Source organism: Apis florea, unplaced genomic scaffold (genome assembly GCF_048593485.1).
Source record: "Apis florea isolate Af1SG1 unplaced genomic scaffold, ASM4859348v1 contig_3170_pilon, whole genome shotgun sequence".
Taxonomy (NCBI): domain Eukaryota; kingdom Metazoa; phylum Arthropoda; class Insecta; order Hymenoptera; family Apidae; genus Apis; species Apis florea.
The window spans coordinates 5,332,516-5,357,272 of NW_028256714.1; the positions used below are offsets into that span (position 1 = coordinate 5,332,516).

General features: G+C 23.6%; 3 protein-coding genes across 16 annotated transcripts in view; 2 read left to right on the forward strand and 1 right to left on the reverse strand.

Moving 5' to 3' along the window:
- The first annotated feature begins 1,554 nt into the window (after positions 1–1,554).
- LOC100873005 (uncharacterized) lies at positions 1,555–16,061 on the forward strand. 9 transcript variants are annotated; one of them, XM_086910156.1, is made up of 8 exons: positions 7,998–8,109; positions 8,823–8,923; positions 9,573–9,718; positions 10,426–10,521; positions 12,103–12,182; positions 13,415–13,690; positions 14,271–14,381; positions 14,911–16,061. In XM_086910156.1, the coding sequence occupies exons 4-8, from the start codon at positions 10,482–10,484 to the stop codon at positions 15,187–15,189; spliced, it is 786 nt and encodes a 261-aa protein (XP_086766282.1). In that variant the 5' UTR covers positions 7,998–8,109; positions 8,823–8,923; positions 9,573–9,718; positions 10,426–10,481; the 3' UTR covers positions 15,190–16,061. The 9 variants fall into 9 exon arrangements, with proteins under 9 accessions (XP_003692910.1, XP_086766278.1, XP_086766276.1 ...); XM_003692862.4 differs by lacking the exons at positions 7,998–8,109; positions 9,573–9,718; positions 10,426–10,521 and adding exons at positions 1,555–1,693; positions 6,589–6,744; XM_086910152.1 differs by lacking the exons at positions 7,998–8,109; positions 9,573–9,718; positions 10,426–10,521 and adding exons at positions 1,555–1,693; positions 6,589–6,744 and having other exon boundaries at positions 14,274–14,381.
- Positions 16,062–16,063: 2 nt separating this feature from the next.
- On the reverse strand, positions 16,064–22,925 carry Herc4 (HECT and RLD domain containing E3 ubiquitin ligase 4). 4 transcript variants are annotated; one of them, XM_086910140.1, is made up of 19 exons: positions 22,785–22,921; positions 22,138–22,218; positions 21,425–21,617; positions 21,231–21,341; positions 21,045–21,167; positions 20,668–20,943; positions 20,453–20,604; positions 20,274–20,390; positions 19,934–20,200; positions 19,678–19,805; positions 19,343–19,511; positions 18,969–19,268; positions 18,710–18,895; positions 18,497–18,580; positions 18,243–18,425; positions 17,859–18,169; positions 17,543–17,692; positions 17,124–17,463; positions 16,064–17,058 (listed from the first exon to the last, which is right to left on the reverse strand). In XM_086910140.1, exons 2-19 carry the CDS (start codon positions 22,138–22,140, stop codon positions 16,906–16,908), a joined length of 3,246 nt encoding a protein of 1,081 aa, XP_086766266.1. In that variant the 5' UTR covers positions 22,141–22,218; positions 22,785–22,921; the 3' UTR covers positions 16,064–16,905. The 4 variants fall into 4 exon arrangements, with proteins under 4 accessions (XP_086766266.1, XP_086766265.1, XP_012340963.1 ...); XM_086910139.1 differs by lacking the exon at positions 22,785–22,921 and adding an exon at positions 22,539–22,778; XM_012485509.3 differs by lacking the exon at positions 22,138–22,218 and having other exon boundaries at positions 22,785–22,925.
- A 637-nt stretch (positions 22,926–23,562) lies between these two features.
- The window catches only part of Moe (moesin), a 28,804-nt gene continuing 27,609 nt past the window's right edge, over positions 23,563–24,757 (forward strand). For 2 of the 3 annotated variants that reach the window (XM_086910147.1, XM_012485514.3), the window contains exon 1: positions 23,563–23,753. The gene's annotated coding sequence lies outside the window, so the exon portion shown is untranslated. The remainder of the gene's footprint in view (positions 23,754–24,757) is intronic. The other variant, XM_086910143.1, reaches the window with a different exon arrangement.

A 24,757-nucleotide genomic window follows, 5' to 3' on the forward strand; every position in this document is an offset into this window, starting at 1 on the left:
GCGGGAAGGAGAAAGATGGTTACGTATAAAAGAGAAACTGCGTCGTTTAGGGTCTTCGTCATCGCAAAGTCGGTAAGGCCGGTAACTATTATTGATTTTCTATTCTTCCCAACGGCGGGAAATAATCTTCCATTTGCTATTATAGCGGCATGTTCGAATTTTTTTATATTTAATATTTTCACATTATTATATTTCTTATTTCTTATATTAAATTATTGATTACAAGAAATGATTATCAATAATAATAATAAAGATAGCAATAAATGCATTAATTCTTATTATTTCATAATACTAACTAAAGAAATAATGTTTCGCATTGGACTGCATTCGAACAATGGTTTTCGTAGAATATCGACCGTTCAGAGATATGTATTATAAAAACTTTAATACATACTTTCTTCACTAATATTATTACAAATAATACAAATAGAGATTATTATTACAGTCAAATATCTTAATTATGATATAAATTCTACATTTTTAATGTATATAGCAGTTAGAGATAGTAACATTAACATTCATTATCTGACTCTCTTGGTAAGAAATTAGATTATATACATAAATGCTATACTTTTACTTGTAAAATTGCTTAAATGAATATACCAAACATAATTATTTAATATACTTAATTATTCTTGTTTTTCTATTAATAATTTATTTCATAATGTAATATTTGATTTTTTTATATTTATATTTATATTTTTTATTCTATTATATTATTTATATTTATTTTTTTATATTTATATTTATTTATATTAAATTGTTATCTGCACATTTATAATAATTATAAAAATAGTTAAATGAATCTAAAAGTATTTCAATTATTTTTTTTATTTTTAAAGAGGAAATTATATATTATAAAAGATAAATAATTTGTTTTTCATAATTTTATATTGTTATTATAATTAAAGAATATAGAAATTTATTTTTTGTTTTGTCTTAAAAATAATTAATGTATTTAAAAATTTCAAATTAATTATCATAAAATTTATTTATTTAATCATAAATAACTTTATAATTAAATTTTTTTATCCGTACTAAAAATTAAATTTTATAATAAATTTTAAAAAAAGATTTTTTATTATAGTTAAATGTTTTTTATAATATTGATGCATCGATTTTTTATAATCATGCAAAAATCTTTTATCCATGTATTTTTCAAGATGAAATTTTTTAAAAATATTAGTAAGGAAGTATACAGATATCTAAAAATAAATTTCTGTTTTGACTGTAATATAAATATAAAATTTTTATTATGAGCATGTATGTGTCACATATTTATGTATGTATTCATTAATCGAATAAGCAATAAACAATTCAATATTCAATATTGGATAATTTATATCAAGATAACATTATCATCAGATATAAGTATATGCTAATTTCAAAAGAAAACGGTATCTGCGATGGTAAACAACAAAATTTATTGGAAAGTTATCAACAATTTAAAAAAAGAGAATTTCAGGAAACGCAAAACAATTTCCTACGTTTGCCAAAAACATTGTCAGATATGAAGATTGGTGGAGAATAAGGGTCGAAAATAACTAACAAGTCAGAAGAGGAAAAGAGAGTGATTCGACGGTTCTTCCGATAGAGAGGGGATGATTCCCATTACTTCTCTCGTGCTTTCGCTTTTCCGTCCAGTGTGTTTCGCCACTGAAGGAACCCGCGTGCCTTGCGTTTTAACGCGAAGGTAGGTGCTCGTCGTTGTGATCCTCATGCTTTTTCGTCTTGTAAATCCAGAAATTTCATCAAGTGATTTAGGAGATGATTCATTTGTATAACGATACAGCGGAACGAAATTAACTGAAGAAAAATGTGTAAGAAAAAACTAGAAAAATAATACAAGTTTTTACTATAATATGTATTTTAATAACAAATATATATATATATATATACGTGATTTAATTATGATTTAAAATTTATTATATATTAACGACGCATTTCGATGTAACATTATGTTTCTTAAAATATATTTGCGATGAGGTTTACCATAGTATAAAATAATATATGAATCGTGTTAGTAAAAATTTTTAGTAATATTAACGATGAACAAAGATTTATATATTCGCATAATTCATGTAAACTATGCAATGTGATATGTGAAAATAGAAAATTATTTAAGTGTACATATTTTACATAATTAATATTTCATTATATCATATTTATTTCATTAAAAAAATAAAAATATATATATTCAATCACATTTTTTTTTACTTTTTTCATAATAACTTTTCATGATTTTTGTATAAATAAGTGTCAAATGATTTCCGTTTATTTTATCCGAATAAATAGTTTGTTATCATACAATTCGAAGAATATTTAAATATTTACGTGGAACGTATGATAAGAAATGTGCTCCGCATATAATCCATTAATTTATCTATACGTTTGGTTTTTTTCTATATTACACAAAAAAATTTAAAACATTAAAGTTATTTGCTTTCGCTTTATGCTTTATTTGTGCTTTATTTGTTTAAGAATGATTGAATTTTATACTTATTATAAAAAGAAACTGTCGGTAACAAACGATTACGGAATCGACTGAATATATCAACGATTGTATATCCAGTTGCGATACGATACAATTGATTTTTAAAGCGGTCGTTGGTAACAGTCGTTTTAAACGATTATCGACCATGATATGAATGATATTATTCGTCAAATATCAAACGATCGATTTGAATATTTTAATTTTTATTTATCGATATTAAATTATACAATACGTAAGTACAGTTATTGTCAGAAATATAATTTTATCTACTAAAACTAGTTTTTATTTACTAAAACAGAATAATTTTTTTTAAAAATAAAAATCTTAATGTTACTCAATCTCATTTTTTTTTTATTGAGTTTTAATTAAATATTATTTGTGATTTAAAAAAAGTAATCATAAAAAGTCATAACATAATTATACAGCATAATTACAGGTTTTTATGAACATTGTAATTCATGTTAAAATAGATAGTGTATATCTATTTCGTAGTAAATATATATATGTTTATTTAGCAAACAAGGACAAAATTTCAGTCAATTTTGAACATTTCTTTTGTCAGAGACATTTTACTATGTAAATATATATTTATAATTAAAAAAATATCATTGTAAAAAATAACTAAAAAATATGATCGTAAATTTTTAGATACAATATTAATCAAAATAGATAATTTTTTGAAAAACTGATATGATGTTTCATCTTTCAAATCTAGATTTTTAATAGCAATTTATAATATAATATAAGCATTGTAATATAAGCTTTGTCCAAATATTAAAAAATTTAAATAGACAGTTACATAAAGAAAACGGAGTTGTATAGATTGTATATTTCAAAAAATAGATTTCTGAAATTAATTGTCATCTAAATCTTTTGAAAAGTTTGGCTCGATATATTGTCGAATCTGTAATTCCACTGTAATCTAATACGATCCAGAAGTATCATTAGGTGCTTCGGGTCACGCAGTGAAAAGAGGGAGATGTAGAGATTTTGCGGATGATGTAGATATATTCGGAGGAATTTCGTAGCAAAAATAACTTCGGTAGACTACCGGTGGCTGCCCAGCAGTGACGCGTCAGAGAGAATCCGAAACTTTCATAAGATAAACGTGCGTTTTGCCCGTGTACATCTTCGTTTTTCAATTCTTCGCTGTTTTCGTTCGAGTTTCCGGCCATTAATGACAGCGTAACCGAGTTCCAGGCTGACAGTTTAACCAGTATGAAATACTTCTACTTAGATAAAAACAGTTTATTTACTATTTAAATTTTTATATTAATTTTATTAATTAATGCATGATTGGACATTTTAAACATTTTCGTTTTAAAAAATGATTTAGATTATTTTTTTTTCTTTTATTTTATTTCTTTTTTTTTTGTATCCAAAAATTGCTTTTTTTCAATAAAAAATATTAGAGATATTAGATATATTTTTTAAAACAAATATAATTTTTTTTTAAATAAAAATAATTCTTTCATTACACATATAATAAATTTTTTATTATTTTATAATATAAAAGGCTTTAGAATTGTGTTTTTATTCTGTATTATACGTATTTGCTTTACTCATTATGGATTTTTCATTCATTATTTCAATTATCATGTATAATTTATATATTAAAGTAGGAATATGAGATATTCTTTCTATTTTTGAAAATTGAAAATGATTTCAAATATTAATAAACAAGTTTTAAATACAATACAATCACAATTTATTTTATTTTATAATAATGTGATTTTTGTTCATATAAACAATAAACATAACAAGTAGTTTCTAATTTTAATTGTTTTAAATATTTTTTGTTCTTGATTATTGAATGAATCTATGAATTTTGAAATCTATTTTACTATTTACTAATAAACTTCAAATTTCTTATAAATATTACTATCAATTAAATAAAAAAATATTAATGAATAATTATAAATGAACTATTATAGAAGATCAATGTAATTTTTATTTCATTTTCATTATTTCATTTGAATCATTAGAGATCTTATTACTATATATAAATCATTGTTTTACCATTTTCTTTATTATAAAATGATCTATTTCAAAATAAAAATATTTAATTAAATAATAATATTATCGAAAATATGTAAAATATTATAGTAACAAAATATTCATTATAATTATAAATGTTTTCATAATTTTTTATGAAAAAAATATATCTATCATTGCATTTTTGGAATTCTTGAGTTATGATCAATATTATAATATTACTTCGCATTTCGATTAAACTGAAATAAAATATACGATTTATTTATTATTATTTCAAATTATATTTCTAAGAAGTTTAAAGAGTTTCTATCTTAAATATAAAATCATAGAAGATTATCTGTTTTAAAAATAAACTTTTTATCATTAAACAAATATAAATAACAAATATACTTTTTATAAAATTTTTACTTTTTTTTGTTCTTTTTTTTATCAGTTTAATTAAATAACATAAATAAAACATTTTTCAATTTTTAAAAATCATATGTGCCAATAAATTTAAAATATGTCTTAACAATTAATTATGCGAAAATGTTTGATTACTGATTACTTTTCCATTTCGTGATTCAGACCCCATTTTCATGTTACACTCCTGAATACATTTCTTGGCACGAATTTTCGTACAACCATCATCGGTTTGGATATCAAATATCCAAACATTCGACGAACGATCCCGAAACATCGTGACGATGATTCGTGACCTACTTTTTGCGTTTGTACTTTACTTCGTTACAATATGCGATCAGTTCGACGATGAATCATCGTTGGCTAATAGTATTTATGTTACGAGATCGCGCGTTCGATCCTCTTCTTATAATTATTCACGTGCCAATCCGCAGTAATGTATCGTCCAATCAAGAATAACTACAGTTCAGTGTTTCCCAATACTTTATCGAGCAATATTAAATATCTTTATTTAATATTATAATATTGAAACTATTTACAACTCTATTTTGTAATATTTAAAATTACTTATGATTCACTTTGCAATATTTAAATTATTTGCAAATAGTCAAATATAAATTATTTGTGAACAGTCCGATCATAAATTAAGAAACATTTTAAAAATATAATATTTTTTGATTGTAAAATAAATTGTCTTTGAGTTAACAATATTATGCAAATATTTAGTTATATCATTGTTATTTGGCAAATCTTTGCAAGCCTTTATATTTCAAGTTTAGAACGTTTTATTACGAAAAATTATTAAAATCAGAAATTGAATAATGTCGAAAATTTTAGTTATTGATATAATTGATTAAAATTATCAATTAAAATGTGTGATTCTTTTCGCGATTTAGATTGGAAACTGCTGCCTAGTTAATTACTGTCAAAATTACGACACAAAAGTTGGCATAACATATAAGAGATTCGTAAAATTTTCTAAATTAGTAGCCATAAATGTTAAATTAAAGCTTGTTTAATAGAATGATTTAGTTATCTTGTGTTAGTGCCAAACGATAATTATACTTTATATTTTATGCCTAATTTGTTTCTCCTTAATTTGACCTCATTTATCGAAGCATACCGTAATATGTTCATAATATATCATTTTATACATACATATACCGTGTATATCATTTGAATAACAATTTTGTTATTTAACATAACTATACATACAATAAATGTTAATTATTTCTATTTTTACTAGTACATTTGTTTGTGCTACGAAGGTCATTTGTTTTATCACAATACAAGTCAGAATATAAGTTATTTATTATCTATTATTCAAAAAAATGAATTTTCTTTAAGCAGTTATATATAAGATATAAAATAAAATGGCTATAATAAATGTAAATAAAAAAAAAAATTATAGCATGAATCGAAAAATAATTTAAAATTTTTATTTTATTATAAATAATGTCTTAACGTATTGTGAATAACTTGGTTGTTATAATAACAAATTTCCTTATGATATGTTTTATCGTTTCTTATCATTAATTTTACATTTAAAAATTTTTATACATATAAAAATTCAATATTTCGTTCCACGATATCAATGATAAAAAAATAATTTTTACATTATTGAGAAAAAAAAATGCAGAAGTTGAGACTTTTATACATATAATTTTTTATATTATTTATCACTTGTTATTTTTCAGAATTAGAAATTAATTATACAAAAGCGCAAGTATGTCCGCACAAAGAACAATGTTCGTGAATAAACAATTCAACTCTCCTATCAATTTGTATTCGCCTCAAGCAATACAGGAAGCCTTGGACAGACAAACTCAAGTTTTATCTAATGGCGCAGTTGGGTAAGTCGATTTTTGCATTTTTAAAAATTAATAAACTTAATGACCCATATTATCTATAGTTTTATCTACAGTTAATTTTTATGCGGAAATTTAATGTGCAATGCAAGTTTTAAAATTATTTTTTGTTTATTATATAGAGCAAAAAATAATTTACGTCCAATTTCAGTTTAAGTATACAATTTAAAAAAAATTTTCAAGAAACAAAAATAGTATGTATACTATTTTCGTATATTTTTAATATTATTATATTTTTTTCATGCATTAATAATAATATATTTATGTCTTAATATAAATTATAATTGTTTATGACATATAATTATATTTAACTAAGAATTGCAATATTGTACTGATGTAAATTTTATTTTCATACATACATTTTATTTATTTTATTGAGTTTTTTCTTTTTCATTTCTTAGAAAATTTTCTAATTTTGTTTTAAAAAGATAATTATACTAAAAAAAAATTCACAATTTTATAATATAATAAAAAGAAACTTTTTGAATAATATTAAATAAAAATAATTCTTTTCTCGCAAAAATCATTCAAGTACATATATCGCTAAAATTAAAATTTATATCTAATCTAATTCTTTTAATTTTTTTATTTTTATAACTTGTAATTTCTTTTGAACACGTATACTTTCTCTCTCTCTCTCTATCAAAATTTACAATACAACAAATACAATTTGTTCAATTATCAATTAATTAAAATGTATATATTTATGTAGATATGTATTTATGTATGTATAAATTGAATACATTGTTCTTATTTGAATTTTGAAATTTTTTAAGAAACACTTTTAAACTATATTATTTTAAAATTACTTTTTTAAAGTTATTTAAAAATTAATCTATTTTTGAAATAATATAAATATTTCATGAAGTGTATAATTGTTTTCAAATTATTATTTGAAAACTTTCCGTCCCGTGTATTATATAAATCCGGAAGTGAGTTTAAGAATCAATAGTAAAACGCATTGAGAGAAGTGATTGATATGTGCGAGCACTTTGCATCAATGAAAATAGAGGCTGCACCTGGTCTACATGTGTCGTTCGATGAATTCATATCGATTCTCCGTCAACGTGTGGATGCTGACCGGTTGCAGGTCGATGAATCAGCCTTCTCGTCGTCATTGGCGCGCGAATCGTTATTTTCAGAGGTCCGAATCACACGAGTTAGAAATAAACCCCTCTCAGAGCCTATAGCTGTTGCGCAAAATCCACGAACACTGTCGTACTTGACTTAGTTTTGCGTTTGGTGGCCTCGGGGTGTACCGTTCACCACCGGTTTTCGCGTGTCAGTTGTACGACTTCCCTTCGGTATCGTGCGCCCTTCCCTCGTAACGAAGATGCTCGCTCAGACCAGGTGATCCTCCTACACTTCATTCTTCATAATCGCATCTCTACGAAAAAAAGTGTTGCTAATCAACAATTTTCATTTATCATAGTTAACAGAAAAAATTTGTATTACAGTTAGTAGTAGTGTTGTTCGATATGAATTTGTAATACATTAGCGAATCATTTTTGTTAATCATGTTTGCTCTTCCGAATAAATTTCGTGATTTCAATTCGTAATATTTTTCTTATGGGAAATGTGTAATTTTGTTTAAACAAAAAAATAATTGATTGAATAGAAAAATTGTTTAAAAAAAATCGATATAACGCTCTTAATATAACAAATTAATAATTGATTCAATTTTTGTTTCTAATATTATTGTACATCATTACGAAATGTATATCTATTTTTATAATATCTACATAATACATATAAATATCAAAATTTTGAACTGCATGAGATTTCAAAAATGTTGAATTTTTATTATCTTTTTATTAAAGATAAAAACGAATTTATTTTGTAAAAAAAAAATAATATTTATAATTAAGTTTTATAATAAAAAAAAAAGAAAGAAAGAAATATAGAGAATAGAGAGTATTTTATTTTTACAATACAATAGAAATTATATTGTTAGAATATAATATAATCAGATGGAAAGTATAATTATAGAAACTTCATAATATTAATAATAATCATTCATGTTATTATACACTAATAACTCATATATTTATTGGATTTTTCAGAATTGATTTCAATCAGCTTGCAAAACCAGCGAATTTACAAAACAGCGCGGTTCTACGAATGCTCGAAGAGGAAGAGGCTAGGCAACGAGCTGGTCAAGCTGGTAAATAAATAAAAATCGTTCAATTTCTTTTAGACAAATTGTTTCTTGCTATTAAATGAGTTATTCCTGTAATATATAATATTATTTTTTAAATAAATAAGCAAATGTAAAATAATAAATCGGTAAATGATATATAAGTTTAGAGAAACTTGTATCATTCAGTGCAATGAACTTTCGTAGCGAAAGAGAGTGTAATTGTTTTAAATTTATCTTAACAAACGATTTCAAATTTTTTAAAAATAATGAAAAATTTAGCTATATATGTGTAATAAATAAATTTCACAATTTTAAAATATTTTTTAAGAATCTAATTAATTTGATATTAATTCGATATAATTCTCTAAATTATCCATTTAATTTTTCAAAATTAACACTGTTCTTGACTTAAGATACAAGTGTTCTTCTATCGTTTCACATATTTGGCGAGAAGTCAAAATTAAGACACAAGAAAATATTTCTTTGGCCAGATCGAAGTAAAAAGTTAAATATTTTATTCGTATCATTCTAATGAAAGATACACGAGTTAGACTTTTTAACGAATTTCTCTCATTATTTAAAAATAACATGATTTATTCGCAAGAAACGATTTTAAATTTAACTGTTACGAAAAGACGACGTATGCATTGTATAAAAGAAAATTAATCGAAAGATTTCAGCCACTGAAGCACGAAGTCGCGCATTAACCTAAATGAAGAAGACTAACAAGAAGCGAATCTTATGCTGCAAGCTGTTAATCATGAGCCAGGGAGACTAATATCACTTTCAGTCAAGCCAGTTTAACGTATCTACGGAGAGGTGAACACTAACAATATCACTTGCACGAAAAGCTTTGAGAGATCCTTTCTTAGATTTTGCTTTCTATCCCTTCTATCCCTGCTTGATAATTTGATCGTAGTGTCATATCGCGTTGATCCAAATTTGATAACAAATAAGGATATGATCATCCTGTGTTAATTTTGAATGATGACCCTTTTTGCTCTTTTAATAGCAAAAAGGATTTCATTTAATTATCATAATTATTTTCATGATTAAGAAAAATTAAATTCCTTTTTTTTTTCTTCTAATAACGTCTAATAATCTCTACAAAATGTGCTAGTCATTTTAAAATCAATATACATGTCGTAATCTCTATACAATAAATATTAATTTTTGCATTTAAATATATTAAAATAAAAATATATTTTCTTCTGTTTTTTTAATATAAAATTTTTAATTTTAATAGAAAAATTAAATATTTTAATATACAATGTTAAACTACCACTTTTTTCTTATTATTTAAATCTTTGATATTTAATTTAAATTTGATAAAATGTTAAAAAACTTGATGCAAACGCAGTAAAATATCTTGATTAATATATTTGGATAACAACATGATATGATTATTAATAGAAAATAAGATATCATTCTTTAAATGTAATTAAATAATTAAACGAAATATCATTTTTAAAACTGATACTCGTTAAATTTATAACATCACTTCTCTTCTTTATACTAATCCCCAGGTATTGGCCAGTTACCAAAAATTCACCAAAATCGGTGGTTAGAATGATCTGCGATAATGAAAAGTATAGGTGACTTCGGGATAGCATCAGTTGTTGGCGAGTATTCGTTTTGGCAATGTCGTTTCCTTCTTCTTCTTTGATTTCTTCTCTGTATTTAACTAAGTGAATTTCTTGTAGAAAAACGTGTAAAATAACGGTACGTTTTGTGGAGAATATTCGTTCCAATTGCTAGTTGCCAGTGAAAGTTTAATATATGTAATGTTCGGCGTGTGTATATGATTTATAAATCATGATTTCGTATGAGTGATGCAATTTTTGTGGTTTTATTGTGTCAGGAATTTAGCATATTATAAACTGTGATTTGTGCAACGTTTATTGAGTGCGCGAGAAATTACATTTTTATAATTTTTTTTAACATATTACATATACAAGTAATTATACTTCAGACTATTTTGAAATAGAAATAATATCAAAAGAATTGATATTTTTTATTAACAAAAGTTTATTTTATAAAGTTTGTATTAAAACTTTATATGCATACAAATTTTTATATGTATGTATTTGTTTTATGAAAATACACGAAACTTTTAGATTAAAGTTTCTAGAAAGTAGTAGTAATAACAATTTAATATTAATATCAATTTAATTTATATCAAGTGTGATACAATACACAAACATTTTGTACATTTAGAATATAATAGTTACTATTTATTAAAATTATATTCATATAGAAATAAATTCTATTTTGAAATTTTATAAATATTTATAAAAAGACAACTATAATTATAAAATTAAAAATCATATAAATAAACAAATTTTTTATTATATTTAGTTTTTTAATAGAATTAAAATTATTTCATCGTATTGAAAAAAATAGTATATTTAAGATATTTAATATGTTAAGCATGTTAAATATGAATAATGTGTTATCAAAAATATTTTAAAATTTTATTTTAATTTATCAATGCCGTATTATTGAAATATATACAATCAAAATGGAGACAAGGATCTTTTAATATGCTAATTATTTATTGAAATCTTAAATTATTTAAATATATATGAGGTCCATTAATAACAAATTAATTTTTATTCTTTAAAATATATTTTTTGTATTCATGTTTTTGATATTTAATATTCAAGGCTTCAAAACCAAAGATCCTAAGAATACTGCAAGGTCGAAACGAAATTGTGAAAATTCTTCGGTAATAATCGCGCAAATATAAACTTGGCCGGTATCACATTGCGGTATAGAATAATAATTCGTTTTATTGACGCAATAACTACTCTTTTCCACGGTTCTTTTTATCAAACACGAGGAATGAAATTCGATCCAACGTTTCTTAGCCAAGTACGATGATATAAATACGAGATACGATGAAAAGTATTGATGAGAATTTATATTGAATTATCGATATAGTTAACAAAAATTTATTAGAAAATATAATATAATAAATTATTCAATTTACTTTTAGGACTGACGTATTATTTTATAACAGATACATCCGTGAAAATATTAGATAAATCATACATGAATGTAAATACACTGCTTTCTTGTGCACATTTTTGTAACTAATATAAAATTCACAATATGTGCCTATATATATTGTTTTAATCAATTTTTCAATTTGAGTATTATAATAACAATTATTTAATAAAGATTATTTGAATTCATTTCAGGTCTTAAGCGCGTAGCTTGGCCACCACCTCCGGAAGATCAAGATTTTGACTTTGTGGAACAAGGACCTGTACAAGCGAAGGTAAATTTCATAATTTTTAAAAATCGTATTAAAATATAGATACGTATGCTTAATGATACTAAATAGAATGATTACGTATATCTATTTATAATATGAATTATATCCTTGAATCATAATTATCGAATTTTGTAGAATTTTTAAACGCGATTTCAATTCAACTTTTTGTCGATGTTTATTGTAACGAATGCGATTAGACTTTTGCATCCGAATTACGTGTGATATTTGTCTTATTTTTTCTTTTACCTTGTTGTTTATTCGTATATCTGTTATGCAAATGTTCCCTTTTTTTCTTTCTTTTTCTTTAATAAATATATGTATGTACATATTTCTTTTCGTGCTTGCTGTGAAATCGTAATCAGTTAAACCTAGAACGATACTGCGAAATCACTGAAGAAATTTAAAATTTATCTATAGAAATAATAAATCTGATAGTATTAAATTAAATAATTTAATTATTTAAATTCTTTGTATGCGATATTTTCACTACTATATGAAATTAGAGTTTAAATAAAACTGAAAATAATAATGTGAAAAATATTAATTAAAATATTGAAAAACCTAATATCTAGGATGTAAAAACTAATAAAAACAGAACATGATAGATATCAATTAAAATAAAATTTATTTATCTTGTATTATTGACTTTTTGATAATTATTAATAAAATATATTCTCTAATGCAATAATATAAAACAAACATAAAATTTAGTAGAATTTTTTTGTAATCATTTTTTAAGATAAATGATGAAAATTAAGTGTATATTTAAACAGAAGAACGGAGAGTAGGAACATTTTAAAATAACTTATTTTTTATCTTTTATCATTTTCCTTTTGTAAAAATAATATTCTATAATTATCGTATAGCATCTCTCAGATACATTTTTCATTTAAATATTATTTCGAATCAATCGTGACACCTTACATCCTTACAACTATATACAAATGTTTGAGAAACATAATACAGTCTCGTTCTAGGATTTCGTGCACGTTGCTGATTCATATGCCCGTAAAACATTAATACGTATTGTAAATGCACACTTTACGACGCGGTTGACTACACCACTGTGGTTGTCGAGGCGGATACCCCGAAATAATAAATTCCTCCAATGAAAAATCTTCGAATCCCACGCACAAAACAAAACAATTCGAAAGGATGATTGAAAAGTAATTACCATTCGACACAGAAATACCTACAAAAGCCTTTGTTTTTCCCTTTTATTCTCCCTTCGAAAGACCCGTGGAATCGGTGATCTCGCCTCGTACCAGAGCAGTCCCTCATCAGGTTCATCACCTCAGCCGCCCTCAACGATAGCTCGTTCCTCGACTCGGAGTGCCATACCATCCTCTCCATCCCCGGTTAGTCCTGGTGGAACACTGCGACAACCGTCATATTTTCAATCAACGCCAAAGGGTTGGCATCCGGTTACACCACCGGCAACTTCGCCGATCTCGCAACAATCGATTCAACCAAATTGGTACAGTCAACAACAACAGAATCAGCAATTTCAAGTAAGTGATCGAAACATAGATGTCGACTTGTGTCAAACTGATATATATCGATATATCTATATATCTATATCGATATATATTGTATAATAATAATTGAAATAAATGTGAAAGAACAAAATGAAAATGTGGGACAAAATTTTTTTTTGAAACTTCGTTTTTCGTAAAAATAATAAGATATTTCATAAATGATATCATCATGTAAAAATAAGGTTAAAATTAATTAAATAAATCAAAAGGTATGCAAAAAAAATTTATAAACAATAAATATAAGAAAAAATATGAACATAACAAAAATTATAAATATAAAATTAAACTTCTAAATGATCTTAATTTTAAAAAGTCGACATCTATGTACAATTGATAAATTCAACAGGTGGCTTCAAAGAAGATATGCGCGATAAGGAACTTATTAACACCTTTTTCCTCTACTCTGGAAACAAACGTGTAGTCAACGGCTGTTAATTTCAAGATGTCTTTCAGATATTTAATACGTTGATCTGTCATGATCAATCTGTTATTTGTTATATTATACAATTATATATTTTATAGATTTAATCTGATCGCATATTACTAATTACAGCAGCATCCTCAAGATTATACTTCTCTACGATCGATACAAAATCAAGCTCCTACGGCATTTGAAGCACCACCATCCACAATCATACTTCGCCCGGAGCCTCCAATCTCACAGGTATAATATTGTATGAATATTATATTCTAATTTCATATTTCTAATTTTTCTGTAAGAGAACAAATGATTATTTTATAAAAAATATCTCTTAGATTAAAAATGCTTTTTTATTATTAATTATATGCAAGAAAAACATTTGATATATTTCGCTATAAATTTTATTTATTTAAAACTTTATTTCATTATTAATATTATTTGAGTTATCGAAATTTAATGGGATAATCTTGATTTTAAAAATTGATAATAATGGACATAATTAATTTTTTAATAATGTAATGAAATTATAAAAAATTCAAAAGATAATTTAGGAAACAATTATATATTTTAATAATGCATTTATTCTTTATTGATTATATTATAATAATAATTGAAAATTTTTTCATCAATTATTTATATTTTATATATGTTCAAAATGGAAAAAAAATTTAAAGCGTGATAATTTTAGAAATTAAAACAACATATATGATAATATATAATAAAACAACATTTATGATAATATACATTTATAAATAATTTAATATTATTTTAGGCACCAGCGCCAGTTTATCAAGCACAACCTGCTGCAACTAAGGCTCCAATAAGTGGAAATATGAGAGGCGATCTGAAATGGCCACCACCATCAGTTAAAGCTCAAGCAGAAGCTGAAAACAGAGCTAGAATGGAATTGGCAAAAGGTCCTGCTTTTAGGCCTCGTAGGGTGCAAAAGGACTATTCCGGATTTTTCGCTCAACATGCTTTGAATAATACATATCCAGGTTATCGAGCTCCACCAGGCACTCAATATTTTACTCCTTCTTATCATCATTAGCAAATTTATTCAAAATTATTTACTTTTCTCGTAATTTTATCCTGAGCTCGATTTTTTACGTTTGAGAGAAGCATGACGCATATTTTGTTTCTTATTCGAATGTTGCAGAAATTCTTTTAAATTTTAAACGAAAAAAACAAAAAAAAATCACTCAGGGTCATTCTCATTGAATTTCGAAATTTGTGCATTGAAAAAAAGAACCAAAAATATAAATATAAATATAAAAATAATTCAATGTTTGGTTAATATATATGTTTCGATTTATTTTTTTATATATAAAACTTAGAACTGTACACGTATAACTTATACGTGTTTTTTGCTCTTGCCAGTTCTTGGTTTGAAATAATAGAATTTTTACGAAATATAGAAAAGGTTCTTAAAACGTATTCAAATTTCGAATTTCAATACACTTTGTATATATTGAGACTGATGGAACACTGGCTTTTTATTGCCATGACTTGTACTCTCATATTTGAACAATAACAACGAAAAATAACAATAGTACATATTTTAAAAATATTTATCATGTTCTTTTCCGTCTTTCTCTTTTAAATATAAATAAAAATTAATACTTTCAGCAAAACACTGTTATTTTACAGAATAATTCACAATTAAATGAAATATGTATTTCTATGGAGTATTGTCATTGTAAAATAAAAGATATCGATTAATTCAGTTTTTTCAACGAATAACGAAGTCAATGTTAGAATAAAAATCGAAAGTAAAATACGAAAAATGAATAAATTAATGAATAAATCATTAATATCGAAAATATTTAAAAAGAAATTGACGATGTGTCTATTAAACGATTAACGAAACTTTTTAATAATGTAATATATTGATGTGTATAAATAAAAGATATTTACAAATAATATTATTATATAATTTTTTTTTTTTAATAAAATTTATTTCAAGATACAACATGAATATAAGATAAAATTTTTTTACTTCACAAATATGTTGTTATATTGGTTTTGTTTTGTGAATGTGTTTATTTATTAACAGTGTATAAATTGTTTTATACAATTTATAGAATGACATCCAGTTTTGGAATAAATCATATTTCTATTTATTTATTATGTTTATTCTAAAGTAAAGCAATAAATTATTTAAATAAATTTTAATAATAATTTTCATTTTTTTATAATTTAAATAAACTTTTGTCATGTACAGAATAACTTCTTAACACTGTCGTGCAAGTTTTTTATCAAATAATTAATACAATTAAAATAATTTAATTGTATTTTTAATTTTTAAAAATTAAACTATTAACAAATATTTTTTACATATTTACTAATAATTTTCCCTGAGTTCATCTCTTTTTTGAAATCTAAATATAATATAATAATTTTAAATACTATTTTATTTAAAATAAAGCATTAATAAAATTATAAAATTAAAAATTTAGTAAATCCTATTTGAATAATATTTAAATAACATAATATAACATTTGCATATTATTTTTTGAACCAGTTGTTTACATTTTGAAATATATATCTATTCCTTGTACAATCATGATTACAAAATATTATTAATTAGATTTAGATTAAATAAATCGTAGAAAAATAGAATAACAATAATATAAATTTTTCCATTTAACCACTCAGATATATAGCCTCTAAAAAAGTATAGAATGATTTATAATTTTTCAATATAAGTAAAATTTCAATTTAAGCCTGAGATAGAGTTATATATGGCATGATTACAATAGTAAGTTTATACTAATGAAAAGCCATGAGTTTGTTGAATTGCTTGTAATAATTTATATCGTAATCTTTCTCGAGTTTGATATCGAGGAAGATCAAGTAAATTAAAACACGTATGAGCAACAGGTAATAAACGTTCATCATTCATTGGTTGTATTGTAATCTAAAATAAAAAATATTATAATACTATATTAAATAATATGAAATAAAACATATGAAACGACTTACTTTGATTGCTTTCATGCCTTGTATAGGTATTCTATCACTTCCTGTTAAAAATAGTAAGAATTTTTTCTTTTCTTCCAATGGAAGTTCACGAAATACTTGCCAAAATAATACAATAGTAGGATTATCTTTTGTGTATCCTTCTTTATATGCTGCATTCTTTTCTAATTCTTCCCAATCATAATCTTCATTTCCTACTACTACAGCCATAAGTTCATAACTATGAAATAATTCCAATACACGACCACCACAAACTTTATGAAAACCTTTATAAAATGCTTGAAAATGAAGATCTACAGATTTATTTAATGTATAATCTACATACAAATCAACAAATTGTTTTCTGTAAACAGAAATAATTTCATTAAAATATAATGTTTAAAATAAGAACATAAAACAAAGAATTAAAAAAATATGCATACTTATTTTTCCATGTAACAGGAACTTTACTACCATCAGGTATGAGTTCATATATTTTCTTTTCACCAAATACTTCTCTAACTATTTCAAAATGTAAACCAAAAACTTCTTCAAAATCTGCTTCTTCATAATCTAATATATTTTGCATACTTCTAAAATAATATTGATTATATTAAATAATTATTAAAAATATTATATATTATATACATTATATATATTTTGACAAATTTATTTTGTAAATTCATTTTAAATTAAAAAAGAAAGATATAATAAAGTATAAAACATAAAATAGAGATTTATAATTAAAATATAATTTACTTGGCAAGTACTGGTGACATATCTTTCATATCAATTAAACCAACTGGTTCATGTAACAATTTCTTATATAAAGCTAATGGAAATGGCAAATCAATAATAATAAAATTATAGATAACTAGTCCACAAAGGATTCCAATTAAAAAATACATATTTTCATCTTCAAGTGAATCTTCACTAAACCATATAATTCTAGTTTCTTCATATTGTTTAAACATGCCATATTTAGGATCTAAAATTTCCCTTAGTAATAACATAAAAAATTCTTTTTTAACTCCACCTGCATCTTCTGCTTCTTCACCATGAAATTTTACCTTTATAAAGTAACTTTATGAGTTGTGTCTTATAAATAAAGTATTTGGAATAAAATTATGTACTAATACTCACTCGAAGAGGCTTTTTTAAATCACTAGAATTATATTGTGACAATTCTCGTAAAGTATCAGCAACAATATTTTCCCGTGAAACATTCAATATTACAAACTGATTATGATGTGGTATAGAAAATGGATCAAAAAACATTTGATTCATTACAGCTAAGGTTGCTGCTTCATTCATTGCAGATTGCATCTAATACAGATAAGTTAATTTAATATAAAAAATATATAAATTTATTTAATACAAACTTCTATTTTTATTACCTGAATAGCTTGATCCGTTTCAAGAAGTATAATTTTAGCATTTGCATCAAGAAGAAAAGGATAATTACAGAATACTTTTTGGCACTGAAAAAAGATTATGTAAATAAATTATAAATATTCAATTAAAAGAATTTTACTGCATCAAAAATTTAATAAGAAAATATTATAATAAAAAATTAAGAAAATTAAGAAAGTATTATATGCATAACATACAGAAAAAGATTCTTTTTCTGAAATCCATTTTATATAATCAGTTCTTATATCTATAAGTTCTATTAATTCTGGTAAATGAAATGTAGAATAAGGTACTTTATTGCCTTCATCGCCTTCATTATTCAATTTATTTAATAAATGTAAAGAATCTAAGATAACTTGCAATGTCATATCCCATGATATAGCCTATATAACAATTTTTAAGATGTATTAATTATTTATTTTTATAATGATAAAATAAATAACTCTTGAATATTACCTTATTTAATTTAAACTGTTTTACATAATGTAAAACGACTGATTTATGAACTCTAACTAATCTCTCAAAATAATGGGGCGGTGTCTTAAGCCACCAACTTGTAACAGTTTTAAGAATCTCTGGCTTTAATGCTAAAACAGCTTTGCAGAATGGCTTATGCAATGAATTACAATTAAGAGGATTTACAAAACCATGATATAAAGGTAATATTAAATAGATTCTTAAAGATTCCGTACAAATTATTTTAGATGATAAATTAACAAAGGAAGGAATCAAACTGTCTATTATGCAAGTAAATATCTGAAAAAAGAATAATAAATTTGTTGCAATTTCAAATATAATAATATTTCGTAAAATCTATATTTCTTATATACCAATTCTTGAATTGTCTTGTTATCCAACTCTCTAATAATTCCAAATAATCTACTAGCTTGATCAAGATCCACCCCATGATGCTTACTTGAACATCCATAATGAGCATCATTTTTAAGTAAGAATGATCCAGTTACACAAGATAAACTTTTAAATACAGTTTCTAAATATCTATAAGTATATTAATTCATAAAATTTATAATTTATATTACTATTTGTATGTAATAAAAAAAAGCAAAATCATAATTTTTCATTATCAATTGAAAAAATAAATTTAAAAAAATTCAATGAATTCTACACATCTAAAATAGCTTTAAGTACTAACTTTTCTACTCACGTCATAAGTTCATGATCAATAGATGAATTTGGCAGAACTCGTTGACATGCCATTAGTTGATCTTCAGTTATTGTAAGAATTTGAGAAGTGGTTTCTAGTATTCTACAATCATCTGGTTTTACAATATCCTGAAAGCAATTGAATATAATATATTATATTATATACATTACTATCATTAATAAATTACATTCATATATATTTTATTTGTAGTTGTAAGAAAATTTGTTGTAAGAAACTTTATGGTAAAAATATTTACATTCTGTGAAATTACTGTGGCAAAACAATGATCTCCACCAGTAAAAATATGTTTAACAATATAACCAATTGTACGAGAATTGAATTGCTTATTAACATCCATTATTGTTGAACCATTTGGTGCAATCCATGGACCATGTACTACTTGTGGAGTTGTTACACTTCGAGTAGAATGATTACCTAATTGTCCTGCACCACCTAAACCCCATGCATAAACTCTACCTCTTGATGGTACTAATGCCAAAGTATGTCTTTTACCACATGAAATCTTAAAATTAAATATTTAATAATATAAACATATTATTAGATATAAGATATAAAACTATTTTTGTATAACATACTTGTGTAACTGTGCTACCCATAAGTTCCATCACTTGACGAGGTAAAATTTCATTACTATTGCTTCCATGTCCTAATTGACCATACATTCCAGCACCACATGTAAATACTCCACCATCCTAATTTAAATGTTAAATGATATTATTAATAAAGTTATTTTTTCAACAATTGAAATACTTACTACTGTTAAAAATACAGAAAATTCTTCTCCACAAGCTGCATAACATATTTTTGCATTTTGTAATGTTTGTAACTGACATGGTAAATTTCTATCTTGTGTATCATTTAGTCCTAATTGACCAAATGTATTTTTTCCCCAACCAAATACAGCTCCTAAAAATTTAATTATTTTCATTATTATAAAAATGATTTTTTATGTATTTCATATCTTAGTACCTGATTTTGATATAGCTATGCTATGATATCCTCCACAGGCAATAAAGGCAATAGGAATTCCAATAAAGGCACTGATAAATTTGGGCTTTATTTCATATTTAATATCAGTACCTAAACCAAGTTGCCCTTCACTGTTAGAACCCCAACTATATAATTCTCCATTATTTGTTAATGCAAATGCATGTTTCATTCCACAAGCTATTTGTACTACTACACTTGTTCCTAAAGTTTTTACCATACGTGGTGAAGATTCCATAAAATTTTTGGAATTTAAACCTATAATAAAATTATAAAATATAAACATAAAAAAATAACAAATAAAAACTTTTAAATATAATATCTATGAATAACTTTTTAATATTTACAAATAACTTTACCTAGTTGACCTTCAGTATTAGATCCCCAACTAAATAATTGTCCCCATTCATTTATTGCTAAAGTATGATATGCTCCACAAGCTGCTTTTTTGAATACAAATGCATCCAATCCAGGTATCAATTCTAAATATAGAATTAATTTAATTTAATATAAATCTAATTTGATTATTTATATTTTTTACTTACGTAATCTTTTTCTTCCTTTTTCATGACCAAGTTGTCCATAGTCATTATTCCCACATGAATATATTTCACCAATTTGAGTAATAACTACTGTATAATTTTCACCACATGCAACTATAAAGAAAAATTATTTAAAAATATAAATAATAAAACAAAAATATATATATATAAATATATGATTTTATAAATAAGTTTACTTTGCTGTATTTCTGCAGCTTTTTTAAAATCAAGTTCACGGGGAATCAAAATATTTTCATCTTCTATACCACCCAAACCTAATTCCCCATGTATAGTACTACCCCAACAAAACATATCTTTTTTTTTATGTAAAGGATATTCCACTGCTATAACAGGCTCGCTGGCCAAACGTCGCTTTTTATTCCAGTTTGCCTACACAAATAATAATATAAAATAAATATTTTTTCTTGCTTAGTATTTGTATTTTTTATATACATTACAATCAATGTAAATAATAAAATAATTCATTATTTATATTACATATTTTTTTTATGTTCAAAAGATAATTTTTTCAATTATTTTAATATCTTATTAAACTAATTTTTTTATATCATATAATTAATAAAAATTTCATATTATTATGATATAATAATTAAACCAAAATCAAATGAATTATATTATGATTAAATCAATTATCTTTTATGTGTAACAGAAATTATATTATTTATATTATATGCTATAGTTTATTTTATTTTATTCATACATAGTATGAAAAAAATATAAAAATATAAAAATTTAAAAAAAAAAATGAAACTGAATTTGATAGATTTAAAATAAATGATATGCATGCTTATATGTACATACTTTTTGTAATATTATATTGCAAGTAATAAAAAAGTAATAATTAATGTTTATGATAATATTTGGGATAAAACAGGTATCAGTAACTAACCATATTTTTCTATTTCTCTCATACTGAAAGCATCAGAAGTGTGGATGGGATATGCTATTTATGAAAAACATGTGGTACATCCTAAAAATAACACATTCTCTTTTAAATTCTCTTATTTTTTCTTATTTAAAACTTTAAATATACAATATTTATAATAAAAACATTATTTTGATATTATTATATTTCTTTAAAAAAGATATATCATTATCATCATTTAAAATTTTGTTTTGATTTAAAGTAAAAAGACGAATAAAATTAAATTATATATAAAATTCAATTTAGAGATAAATATTTCAATTTATCGTCTCTAATTGAAATCTGAAAAAATTTAATTTGCATTAAAGATGATTGTGCAAATATATATTAAGTTAAAATCAATATTACATTAAACTATATTGTACCTGTTTTTCTTGTCATAAGCAGAATTTTATCAAATTAGGTTAAGAGAAATGAAAGATATTTGATATTAAATAGTTTAGATTATGATGGTATTTAATGGATTTAAAAAATAACAAATTAAAAATGAAGGAATGAACAAGAAATGAAATGCAGCAAATTTCACTTGTAAGTCGATAAGAATTTATTTTTATAGTAAAATGATATATCACTATTACAATTTTACTATCATAATTTTACCATTTACTTACATTTCTTGTGAATACAGTGTTTCAACACTTAAATATAAATACTAGAAACTTAGAATATACTATAATTTATTTGCAAATGTAAAAATCTTCATTCTTACGAACATTCAATACCATAAGATCACAATCTTAAGAATGACAAAATTTTATATACAATATCAAAACAGAGCATTAAATTTATGAAATAATAATAAAATTTATATAAAAATATTCATTTGATATATAAAAGAGGTAATAAAGAATGAATAATGATATTTTTAGATTGATAAAAATGCAAAAAAATACTTATATATTATATTTAAAAACAACAATTACATAGTAATTTTATATTTTTTGCTTTACAAATATAAATGTATATAATTTAACATTAATTATTTTTATATAAATAATTTTTTACAAACATTAAAATAAAAACAAATAATAAATTATTATAAAATTTTATAATATATTATAAAGTTTATATTTATAAAATTTTGCAATTTAATTTTAAATATGAAGGATATATATATATATACTTTTTCTGTTACATCTAGTAAATTTTAATAAAAAAATTTAGAAACTGAAAAAGTTATAATATATTAAAATTAAAAGTAAATAATTTAATGAAAAATAAAAATACAAATATTAAATATGATAAAATTATTAAAAAATTTGGGGAAAAAATATAATATATTCTTTGATTGTATTTAGTATTGAATTGCTATTTTATAATAGACTATTTCATCTATCTTATCTGCATAGTTCATGATTTATCCCTCCTTTTTAAGAAAATTAAGCGAGCGGGTGGGCAGGCGGCAGCCATATTATCAGTGAGGTGTCAGTATTGTCCGAACGTGACGAGATTTTTGGGTGTGGATCGTACAATTTCCTGTCATTTTCTTTAACGGGCATAGTGCAAGTGTAAGTGCCACTGGCCTACTGTGAATGTGTGGCACATGTATCGTAGAATTTATATCTTATAATCACAATAATGTAAGTTTTATATACTGAATTCTAATTCAGTATATTAAGTAGATATACATTTTATATAAATTTTAGAATAGTTTGTTTTTTAATTGTCTTTAAAGTATCATATGTTTCAATATTAATATTTTTATAATAATAGATATATTTGCTTTTCATTTTTTTTGAAAATTTTTTGCTTACTAACTATATATAGGTTATTTCTTTAAATTATAAGTTATCTGATAATAGCCTTGAATAATTTCTAATATGAATACATTTCTCATTCATGACTGACATTTCAATTTTATGTATTATATTTATATAATAGTTTTGCAAACATATTTGCTTTATAATTTTATTTATTGAAGGTGACATACTACATCCCAACCTTTTTTTCGTATGAAGGACCATGCAGTAAACACGTCATGAAAATAAAGATTCTGTAAATGTAGATAAATAATTATTCATTATAGAATAAAATATTCAAGTAATTCAATGTTGCAATTATCGATATATGAATACTACTATAATTTCAATATAAAATATCTAATCTCGTATACTATTTAGCAATCATTTTTTCCTTTAAAGTAAAATGAGACGATAGAATACAGAAGCTTACGTTTCTGTTAATCCTACGCATTTCTAGCTAACCTCAGCAATTAGCTACACTACTTTACACAATATATGAGTATGCAAAAGTTTTTTCCTATAACTTTTTTTTTATTAATTAAAAAATATTTTGGTATCTTATTTAAAATTTGATTTATATATTATGTTAGTATACATATAAAATTATTTTGTTGATTTTACGTAAATTATGACAATGTATTTAATATTTATGAAATAAAGGTATATAACCTTTGTGTAAATTACTATTTACTATATATATTACTATAAATTACTGTACATTATTGAAATTGTATATATTTCGTGTTAATGAGCAACCTTGAAAGTGATTTCATTTTTCATCATAACATTTTCTTTGTTCATCATCATCACTTTGGTTATGTGAACGTTTTTAATGTACAAAA